This window comes from Narcine bancroftii, chromosome 4 (assembly GCF_036971445.1).
Source record: "Narcine bancroftii isolate sNarBan1 chromosome 4, sNarBan1.hap1, whole genome shotgun sequence".
Classification (NCBI taxonomy): domain Eukaryota; kingdom Metazoa; phylum Chordata; class Chondrichthyes; order Torpediniformes; family Narcinidae; genus Narcine; species Narcine bancroftii.
Window position 1 is genome coordinate 54,656,083 of NC_091472.1, and position 12,233 is coordinate 54,668,315.

Genomic DNA, 12,233 nt, shown 5'->3' on the forward strand with positions numbered 1-12,233 from the left:
AAACCATGCAATCAAAAAGCAGTTTTAACAATATATGTTTGCTGGTAGCCCTGTATGCCTGTCACCACTGATGGTGCATCAAAATATATAAATGATTTATATCTTACTTCCATAGATCTCAAGTGTCGCAAGGATAGAAAACAAAGTTTTTTTTTGCCATATGAGAAGGACAGCAGCAGACGTGCAAAGTTGGGAGGACAATGTTTGGAATTCACTGATGTTCACCAGAATCATGCTCTTTAGAACCACACTTGTTCTTTCAACTGATCAGGTGCTTCAATGATCATTTTTTTTAACCACAGAGTGAAACAAAAAAGTCTGCAGATGCTGTGATTGGAGTAAAAATACTGGAGGAACTCAGCAGGTCTCACAGTGTCCATGGTCTCGTGCACTGGCACACTGAGGCCCATACATTGGAGGAACCACACCTTATCTTCTGTCTGGGCACCCTCCATCTAGATGGCATTAACATCAATTTCTTCAGTTTCCATTAGCCCCTCAACCTCTCCCTCCATATTTCTCCCTTCCTTAAGCTGTTTCACTTTGTCTTTCCCTGCCTGCTTTTTGCTCATACCTTGAAAAGGGCTGAGGCTCAAACATTGGCTTTATAGCTTTACCTATGGACACTGTGAGACCTGCTGACTTCCTCCATTTTTTGTAGCAAAGTCACTTCTAGTGGAAATTTCTGATATTCTCTCTTCCATTAAAACTGGGAGGTCCTGTTAGCAAAGAAAACAAGGGGCACTGTTGCTTCTCATCTCTGGAGAAAGATTCCCAAGATCGAGTGTAAAAATAAACTGTGGGTACATGCAAAGTTTTCATTGATTTCGGGCTGCAGCTTATTCAACATCTGAAGAACAGTAAATGGTGAAGCTATTTCACAAGTCAGAATGGGAAGAGATTAGTAAGAATTTCATCAATTTCAGTGGTTGAAGGCCTTGGGAATTTTTATCTGGCCATCATTCAACTACGTGAAAGTTTACATTGGCATCAATCTAAGGGCAGGACTTTGTCCTGCACCTTCAAAGTTGAAGGCTAAAATCTTGCTCAACTTGCAAGGATAAACTAAAGTTGGACTAATTTAATTTAGCTTCCATTTGGAACTATAAAAATAGACAACAAAGTAATAGAAAGTTTTACTGGGGCTAGAGCTCAGAAACTCAGAGTAATAGGGCCTACTTGGATAACAAAATTACAGGCATGTCTTAAGATCAGTGATGGCAATTTCAAATATGTAAAATTTTCATATTAACATATGAACACCTGGAATTATTAGTAACACTCCAAAATTTAAAAAGGTGGCATGCATGCACAGTTCACAGTTGAGAAAGGGGCTGTGAAGGACTCTCCATACAAAGTGAGTCCCTTCTTGTCAGGACCAGAATTCTACCAAGGTAAGAGAGCAGAAATTAATTTCTTCCCAAAGTAAATTCAGAGCATTCTCCAAATGAGCTAATATTCATCCATTTGTTTGTAAACTTTCAGGAAAATGCCTGCAACTGATGGAAACCATTGGCAGCAAATCAAACTGGAGAAAATGTAAAACCAAACATAATAGGTGGCAGCTTGAAAACTAGTAAAAATGCTTTGGAGTTTACACTCACTTCTTGGACCAGAAAAAGGGAAAAAAGACCAGGTTTACCAGAGAAAGACTAGAGGAAAGACTATATCTGGATAAAAGTTAATAATTAAACTATCTTTTCCAGAATTTAAGAACAATGATCGCAGATATTTATGCAACACTTTTAAACTTGCTACTTTTAAAATAATCTGATTGATTACTAAACAAATTGGAATATACCAAGGATACAATACATAATTCCACTCGGTGTTCGTAAATTCTCTTTATTCTAGGCAAGTGCACTAGTAAATTGGACTTCTGGAGTACATTTGTGGTAGTAATCTACTGTCAGATGTTTGTCTAACCTATCCATTTAATCTCACTGATCAAAATAGGCCCATACTGTAAGAGTATCAAAAGATATTCAAAATATACTGTTTGTAAAAATTGGCCTCACAACAAACTTTGCTTTCTTTTGAAGGATTGAAAAATAGGTACACATGTTGATCGTTCAATGGCAACTCCCTTGTCATAAAACCTGAAATACATTAGTTTTCATGGTGAATATTAAAGGATGTGGTTGAAAGTTCAACCTTCTATTGAAAAATATAATTTGATGGCTTCAAAATAGAGATCACGTGCATAAACACAATAGGAATTTCCAACTCTAAATGAGGACTTGCGGATATATAATTAATAATTCTCCAAATTATAATTATTCCTTATAAGCATTAATAATGAGGAATCTTCACACATTGTCCTTTGTTAATGACTGTTTTTGCAGTTCTCAGAATGACCAAAAGTAACTTACAATCCTACACAATCCAGAAGATGTGCTTACGTCAACATGCACTACTAATTCCAATACCACCAAAATACGGAAATCCTTTGAATTAGATTTGATCATTCCGAATTTTACATTTATTTTAAAAAAACTAATAAAATTAACATAACAACATTCAGTAATGTGCATCTTTTAGTAAAAATGGGAAAATACTCTCAGCTAGAAGGCTGAGAAGGAGCTCTTCAAGTACAAATAAATATGCTTTTATTATTGCCTATTATCAATGGGATATCCTTAAAATTATAAAATGTGTTTCATCTTAGAGGGATCCATGTCCATATTACTAATATAACAATAATTATGTTAATTATATTAATGAAAAGATACTCTGCAGGACTACATGATCATCAAAAATACCAAAATCAATTCCCAAATCTGAGGGAGGAAAGGTACTTCTGAGAAAGTGTTCATTAATTTTATGAGAATCATTAAAAGTAGAAATTCTAAAACAGTCTTAGTCTGTTTTATTTGATCTTACAAATAAATAGCCAGTTAGAGGTGATGTTGTGAGATTGGTGGGGGGAGGGGGGGGGGGCAGTTGAAGAACAAATAGTTCAAACAAGGAAACAAAAAATACCCAAATTGGGGCTGTATACTAGAGGCAGAGGGAGGGTGCAGCTGTGACTAGAAATGATTCTCATTCTCATTTGAATAATGTGGCCTGAATCGGTTTTTGATGTAGTAATGATTGAGCACCAGCATGGTGAATAAACTGACAAATTAAATCACAAATAGAAGACAATATCCACCATTCTGTTTTTTTTTGTTTTGGTCACTGCAATAGCTGTGAAAACAGAGCAACAAACACTCATCAGACTCACCTTCACATCAGAGAAAAACATCTTCAGCATATTTGAACTGGGGTACCGGGTGTAAAAGAACATCAGCTTTGCCTTTTTCAGGTGATTGGGCGAGAGCCCCTCCTGTATGTACGATGCTGAGTGTCAAGGAAAATATATAGAGCATTTATGGGAAACAAGACTGTTTGAAGAGGACAATTCTGCTGTCCTGACAAATGAGTTAATAAAAATTTTTTCAATAGTCTAAGTATCCACATTTTCAATGTTAAAAGGGTGAACACATTTCAAGGTGCACTGTTCCCCCTAACTCCCCAGACATTAACCAAGAGAGAACAGATTCATTACACTGTCTATAGATTAATAATGATGGATTCAACATAGGTCTTTCAGCATTAATTATTCCATTGATAAAACTGCAGTATTCATTATTTCCAAGAAGAAATGAAAATCACTATTTATGTTGTGCCAGAATAATTCACAACTGGCATTAAAATTTAACAAGTCAGTTTAAGATGCAAGAAAAATTCACAAAACAGTATATTATTATAAAGTTAAAAATTAAACATCTTTACAAATAGCAAAGAACACAGTATGCCTGGAAACCGCACAGAGAGAGGTTACCAGGCAGATCTGGAGATATCTGACCTATGCAAGGGTACTGAACCAAGATGTTCAAAAGGTTAGATTTCTGACAATCAAAAGGCCCCCAGGGGCTGGCTGATCAATACATTTTTCTTACATTGATAAAGAAACGTATTCATCTGCAAATATTATTACCCTTCAGCTCTGTAGACAGAAGCTTCCTACTAAAATTGTTCCCAGGAGAAAGTTTAATGTGAGGCTAACCGTAACAATCGAGCAATTCTGTTTTTCAAACAGCTTCCTTGGCACTCTTTTGTGCTTTGTGCATTAGTAGGGTTTTGGCACATCTGTGCTGTAGTTTGCCCACCATTTCCTCCACAAATTAATGGCTTTATAATTTATCAGAAATGAAGATGCATGTGGAGAAAATCAATGTGGGCCCCGGAAGGTCAATTAAGGGGTGCTTTCCAGAAGTTACTCCAAAGGGTATTCAATTGAAGATTACATTTAAGAGCAAAAATGCTGTTAACTTCCATGGCTACACATGTCATTTTGAAAAAACCTACAAATTTATTTCAGAGGTGAATCCATTGTAAAAAACAGATCCTATCTGTATGAACAAACTCTTAAGCAACTGGAACAAGCTGATTCTTTGTATTTCAAAAGCTTAATGATGGCTGAGAAGATAACTCATGATTGACATACTTCTTGTACCAAGAGGGAAGAGTTGAAAAAAACCTTCTCTGACCTCCATTAAACTGATAGAGAAGACTAAAAGAGCATTACACTCTCCAGTGCCATCTGTCATAATGCATAAGTGAAATGATGATGGCAAATGAAAGGAAGTATATAGCAAGCTGTTCTGTGGTGGCACACAAACTGCTGAGAACTAAAGGAATCAATGCCTGTCTGCGTTGATGGAAATAATGGAAGGGCAAGAAACAGACAGAACCTTCAAACTGCTTAAAAGATGTAAACTAAATATTGCAAGGTAGACATTCCCAAATGAAAAAATGCTGACTTGCAAGGATACCATCTTTTGAACTATATCCCAATTTAAATTTCTATTCAGGAATGCTCTCCTTTTGAATCCATTTGTCAGTTTCAGTTCAAATACATAAATTTAAAAACCAACTGGTGATTCTGCTGTGTTCAATCCAGATGACTGAAGGAAGAGCACTGGGAAAGAGAGATTAGGGTTGAATGAATTGACAATATTAGAATATTAATACAAGAAGCCTAACATTTAAAATATCTATCAATTGTTTATTTTAAGCCTTGGAGAATCAGTGTGAATGCGATTTCAGCACAAGCCTGTGAGTTATAAATGGAATATGCAGGTCAACACCCTCATGGAGCATTTTAAAAAATACATTAAAAATTAAGAAAATAAAAAAACTCACAATCCATCCTCGTGAACATTTATCACACAGTTAAATTGATAAAGCAACAATGGTTTATGTGGACTCCACTTAAAGCTTAAAATTGACAAATTATAGCTACTCTCTCCCTTTTATGTTTGGAAGAACGAGAGAATTCTAATCACAGGATCTCAAATCTTACTTTCATTTGGATTCTGAGTCAGCTCTCTATGTTCGAGGAATAGACCTTCTCTCTACTATTTTATAAATGAGTGAACTTTGCTACCTTGTGACCCTAGCGACATTATTTTGCCAAGTGTAATGCATTCGAAAAAAAAATTACTGGTAGAAAAATAACTTAATAATATTATTACAGATTTGCCACAAGGCTAAAATCCCACAAGATCATGAATAGCGCACAGCAATTTTACAGGCTTACATCTGGTACGCCAGTGGCACTTTGGCAAATACAGGACAATATTGGATTCATCTTCAAGGAGTACATGCAATATAAATTTTATATTGTTGCATCTAAGTGGAAAGTCATAATTGCTCCACTGACAATTTATAAAAGGTGATAGCTCCTTAATTAAATGGGCAACAAAAATAAAATCTCGCTTTTCTGAATTAAATTTTGAATATATTAAAATAGAATTTCCATATAACCATTACCTACCAAAACTGGGACACTAAGGGAAAATGCCCTGCAAATATGGGTGCAGCTTTCAATAAATGTTTTCGTTTTCATCAAGTGGCCTTCTACTGCAAGTCAGGACTTACCTAACGTAGTTCAATTTTATTAAATGTTGATTTGGTCACAGTATGGGAAGGATGTTTGGATTGAAGCAGAGGAGAGGAGATTCAACTGTATAGCACACTTCAGTTATTAGTAGAAAGGACGGGTTGAGTTGCTTTTCTTTGGAGCAGAAGATCTAATCGAACTATACAACATTATGAGGGTACAGATACACTTTAAAGATACAACTATATCATTTTAAAAAAAACAGCAGTATAGTTATATCTACATGTAGTTGTTTATTTGTTGTTCAGTTGCAGCACAAATGAATTTCAGTTCACATGTAACCTTGTTCAATGTCTCTGACACGTTCATGGTCATAGGATGGATGGAGTAAGAAACCTTCTCCCTTTGCCTGAAGTGATAAATGCTGGAGGTTAAAGGCTTGAGGCCAAGTCACAAGCCAAGAGGGAATCTGAGGAAGAATTTTTCATTCAAAGGATGGTTGGAATCTGGATTTTACTGTCTTCGGAGGTGGGAATTCACAGGACACCTGAATCACCAAGTCATGGAAGGCTTTGCGGCAAATGCTGGTAAATCAGATTAGCAAAGTTGGCTAGTTGCTGATCATATGGACACGGTAAGCTGAATGAACTGCTTCTTTGCTGAAGGACTGGTTCAGGTATTTTAATACAATGGTATTTATACCTCAGTTATGAAAATTATTTACTCAATCTGTGAATTAAAATTCAAGCAGCCCACACCAAATGTATGACAGTTAAGTTGTACATATTCAGACATGAGTTGGCATTTACTTTTCCAAAACATTAGATTACTAAAATAATTTCTACATGTACACATATTTACTCAACTATGTTCTTGGGATGCAGTGATGTGCTATTCATTGCCTATCCTTAATTGCTCAGAAAGCAGGGTTTATCTAGATTTAAGCCTTATTAAATACTGAGATGAAGAAATGGTCTTCATTTATTAATGGAGAATTCATGCAAATAATCCACTTAGTTACTAATGTGTTATTAACTAGATTAATCAAGATAAAATAAAAATGATTTGTTTTAATTGGTGAAGGGATATATATTAACCGACTTGGTAGGTACATTGATTGTCAGAAACTTGCTCTATAGGCATTTCTAGAAATGACAGATGTAATTTGAGGCCTCATGCCATGATAGTTTGGAACAAAGCAATGTCAAATAAAATTGTCAGTCATGGAGTTAAATGTGGCACCAACTCAATTCTTGGTATAATTGTGGAAACCTTCAAATTATATAGCAGTTCAAAATGAAATTTAGGTAGAAGGTTGATTCTCTTTAAATGAATTACAACAGTAAGCATTTTGTTAATCTATTTCAGTGAGCTAATGTAAGAAAATTCCATACTTATTCAGAACCACACTTGAAGAAATCAGGTGCTTCCGATCTCTTCAAATTCAGAAACGATCTGATAATGAAGACAAGTGACAGCATATACTAGGATCTGGAACAAAAACAAAACCCTGGGGCAGCTCAGACAGCATCCTTGGAGGGAAAGAGATTGTTGACATCTCAGGGCAGGGCAGAGCGTCAATGGAAGATTTAAGAAGTGAGGATAGGCAAGGAAGGGCTAGCAAGTAGTTTATTGTTATATTCCCAAATAAAATACACAGATCCAATGGAATTCTTACTTGCTGCAGTCACACAGGACCTCAAGGCACACCAACAAGACTCCAAATTAAACCAACACAATATGCCACGACACAGGAAAGAGATAAAACAGATATATAAATACTCAATTGCAATTAGGGCAAAAAAAAAGGATCCTGGGAAGTAGGGGTTGATAGGAAATAGAGCCAGGTGGGGATGGGAAATGAATGAGATAGTATCTGAAACTGGGTATGATAAGTGGAGTCAAAGAGCTACAGATTATGGAATCTGATGAGAAAGACTGGTAAGGACAGTCAGATGAGGAGGATTACTGAGCACATGGATCCAGTTGCAGGAGAGGACGGAAACTAGATAACACAGGCTGAGGGATGGTATTGGCTAGAAGAGGATGTATAAGGAGACCTGGATGGATTAGTCAGAGAGAAATAGGAATTGAGGAATTGTAAGTTATCTGAATTTGGATAACCAATATTCACAGCAAAGGGAATATCAAGAACAAAGAGCACAAATGTAGGCAAGTGAAGTTATCAGAAATGCTTTTAGAAAATCTTTTGCATCAACTGCTTACATTCTCACTTGGATTTTTTAAAACTGTCGACGGCCCCTGCTTTCCACTCCCCACTGACTGGGAATAGCATAGGGGAAGAAGGTGGTGGGAAATGTGCATGTATCACTAAATGGCTCCCTCATCACATTTTAGTTACCTTCTTTCAGGCAGAAATTCTTCTATGGCAGCCTTAATAAGACCTGCACAGGGTTAACAGTGACAAAAGAACAAATGGATCTTTGGACGGTCCCAAATTAAACCAAGTAAACATAAAAAAGCTACTTCTGTGGAATCCTTTGACAATGGGAAAATGTGTTGTCACAAACCCTGCTAAGAATTTTTGAGTCTACCAGGCCAGACCACAGTCTGCTGCTCCAACCCCCAAGTAATTTTATGGCAGATTCCCACAATCCTCAGCCTACCATCAAATCTTTTGGTCCCACTTGCCAGTTCTAATGTCATACTGGTCAGATTCTTGTGAAATGTACCTCCTGTCAAAGATTTTTAGATTAATAAATGTAAATGAATGCAATTCATCTCTTTATGCCTGGAATATCATATCTGTAACTATGCCAAATACCTACACAACTCCAAGGAGGGTAGTTCTTGAATGCAATAATGCTTTCATTCTCAGAAGGACCTAAACAAGGGAGCATGCACTCTGTTTCTGCACGTTTAACTCTCTAAGTGTTTTAATGACTGACAACAGAAAATGTGATTTATAGAGGACCCATTCTTATTTACATCTCAATATAATGGAGCAATATTTATGCCAATTAAGAAATTAACTACTCAGAGAAAATTGTATTATTGGCATTTTAACAAAATAACTGAATGAACTTCAAAACTGTATTGGAGGCAATACTCTACTTCTTATTCTATTAAAAGTGTGACATATTTATGGCAAAAAAAAAAAGAATTAAGGCTGAGAGAGCAAAATACCTCATTGAAAAAATTTTCATGGTTCAATTTTTGTGATTCGTTGGAACAGCTGATGAATTTCCTTTGTGCCTTCAAGAGTTCTATAACAGAAACATATCTGCACTACTATTCCTTTAGGGAATATCTTTAAAGAAAACAACCATGGATTTAAGGTCTATTCAAATTTTATCTAGTAAACAAAGCACATTTTGATTTATGTACACATTGTTCAGATGCAAGCACCTGCAATCTCCTTGTCTACATTTATATCTGGCAAAATAGAAAGATTCAAAAGCAATTGTGGCTCATTTAAGTTTTATACTTTTCAGCCAGCTCAAATGAATGGATTAACGTGTCTATTTTTATTGTAAGGAAAAAGTTATTCTCTCTCCATTTAGGTCACTGTGAGGCGAAGGAAAATGAATATTATTTTAAAAATATACCGGTATATTGCCTGCATGGATATGGAAAATTGAAAAACTGTCTTTTCAGGAATTAAATATACATTTTACCATTTCTAAACAGACTACTTACAACTTCTCTCAAAGCCATTCAGAAAAGGGGTGCACCTCTGCCCCATGCCAACATCCTCACACTACAAAGCATCCATTGCATGACATCTGGTGGTATACACAAGTTATAATCTGATTTTTGTTTATTGGTGGACCTCCTTTTAACAAAAAGAATCAGAGTATTGAGAAGAAAATGTTAATAAATGCAATGTTTTCATTATTCATGTCCAACCCACATGCAAGAGATCATTCTGTGTGGAAAGATGAGCTCACTGAAAAGGGAGCTAAGGAATTATGACAGCGCAGATTTAAATCTGTATTTTTTTTGGATGTGCTGATCATTGATGGATGGCCCCAATCACCATGTAATGCAAAGAATGTTTGCAATCTATACCCTTCAACATGTTTTCCAGTTTGAGGACAGAGGCAGTTAAGAAAAATAAAGTAAATCTATTCAACCTAGCACTAATAAATCACATGGCTCTAATTATAATCCCCTTTTAATAACATTACCATTCCATAATTTAATATCCTAATACCACGGTTTTAAAAAAAATACATTTCAAATAAATCTGGTGGAGAGATAAATTTATAGTATCTCATTTCATTCTACAAATACTTCAAGTTCATCTTAAGAGAATATAGTTTTTAAAATGTTATCTGCAAATCTCACTGACAAAAAATGCCAAAAGGAGCTTCCAATGCTTGAGCTAGCAAGTGTCCTGTTAAGACCTCCAGTGAGATACCAAATTTAATCCAGAATTTCTCCTGAAATTATCCGATTACAGTTATGATGACAGTTGAAATGCCACCATGGAACTAAGTGATGAAAGACAAGGGTGAAAACAAATTAAACTATTTGGCTGCCTGATCAATACAGACAGCTCAAGGCTCTGCAATGATCACTGAGTAATATGTCTGTGCATATTACTCAAGTTTATACAAGGGGAATGGTAATTTTTTTGCAATTCTGTCAGCGTCCCTGGAACTATGTTTCAGTATGAATCATTATATTTAGGAGATGTTGCAGAAAGCTAAGAAACTGATAAATGATGCAAAGTAATAAACTGCCAGTGATATGTGATTTAGTTTTAACTTGCTCAGTTATTGAAAGAATCTAGAATCTACACAACACTTTAAAAAAAAAATGCATAATAGATGGATTTATAAGCAAAAACAAATTTATATGTTCTTCTACAAATGTGACATAATTGAAAGAAAGGAAATTCAATCTAGGCATCTTTTAGAGGGTTCTTAATGCAACCTTATTATTAATAAATACATTGGGCTTTTTTTTAATTATTTCATTAATACAATGTTACCAGATAGCAGCCATCTGTATAACTTATTTCCAGCATGAATTATAAAAAGTAGCTCAAATTCATGGTATCCCAAATTCATGCCACTACTTCTCAAAATAATGCAAAGCAGAAATGACCATTTTCCCTTGTAAGTGCTTATGCTAAAAGCAACTCTTCTCCCAAGAAAGCTCGAGCTGTTCCTAGGATACTTACACACGCACAATGACTCATGTTGGAATAGATTTTGTAAACATACAGCTGCACAGAATGCAAGCACAGCCCATTCAAGGCCAGAAGAAATGAGAACAAATAAATATTAAGGAGGTAAGAAAACGTACAGCTCTGTCCCGGCAACTCATGTGGCTCACCTCATTCATTCAGCTTCAGCTTTGTTAAGACAGATGACATTCAATTCTACATGTCATGCAAAATAGACAATAACCGCTGAAACTTGAGCCAGCTGCCAGGTGTAAAAAAAGAAAAGATGATAAATCCATAAATTAATGAAAGACATCTGCTCAGGAAAATAAAAGATCAGAGAAATACTGCACTGCAGCTGAACCTGAAGCAGTATTCAAACACCACACGAGTTTGTGTGCAGTCTGCATACAGAGATTTTACTAGGCAAATATGTAGAATTACCTGAGAGGCAGATGAGTTATGTCAATGTAGTATGATATAAAATTGAACAATTGAAACTAAGACTTCAGCAGTGTAAATGGAACCTTAATTACTGTTTCTAATTCAGCTTCAGAACCTTTTTTTTATATATACAAAAAGCTGCTTTAGTCAGACGATAAAGTTTTTTAAAAATAAAGTTGTATTTGGTTTCCAAACATTACCGTACATCTATTATTCTTACTACTAGAAATTTGTAAAACAAAATTTTGATCGAGTCAATGTTTATGGGAATTTGAAGTAGGATTTTCTAAAATCCAGTTTATTCTTATGATCTTTAGCATTATTTCATTTTCTATGTAATCGTAGTTACCAGATTACTATCAATTAAATATATTGGCACTGGACCAATTTCTGAACATTAGAACGCAATTGTAGTTTTACTCTGCCCATCCCCATTTATTATTTAAGTTTATAAATCTACATGTCATCTTATTTTATGCTAAGCCCATGGAGATTGACTGGTACCCACAGGACAGTCTTACATAATGTTCAAATACGCGATATGCAAATTGACTTGAGATGCAATGGCATGACTTGGGTGACCAAGAGTGGAAACTTAAGAATGGCCATTCCTCCATTTCCCTCAACATTAAAGGATTTCTTTTGGGGGGTGGCAGTTGGGGAAGGTCCTGTGTCCCATTAATATGGTTCTATTCACAATGCTGTAGAATGCATTATGTAAGGCTGTCCTATGTGTACAGTCAATCTCAATCAAAGCTAAAA

General features: G+C 35.5%; 1 protein-coding gene across 7 annotated transcripts in view; it reads right to left on the reverse strand.

Annotated features, from left to right (window-relative positions):
* prox1a (prospero homeobox 1a) overlaps positions 1–12,233 on the reverse strand; it is a 128,141-nt gene that overhangs the window by 108,660 nt on the left and 7,248 nt on the right. For all 7 annotated transcript variants that reach the window (XM_069931315.1, XM_069931312.1, XM_069931308.1 and 4 more), the window contains one exon: positions 3,227–3,331. In XM_069931315.1, coding sequence (XP_069787416.1) covers positions 3,227–3,331 — 105 coding nt within the window. The remainder of the gene's footprint in view (positions 1–3,226; positions 3,332–12,233) is intronic.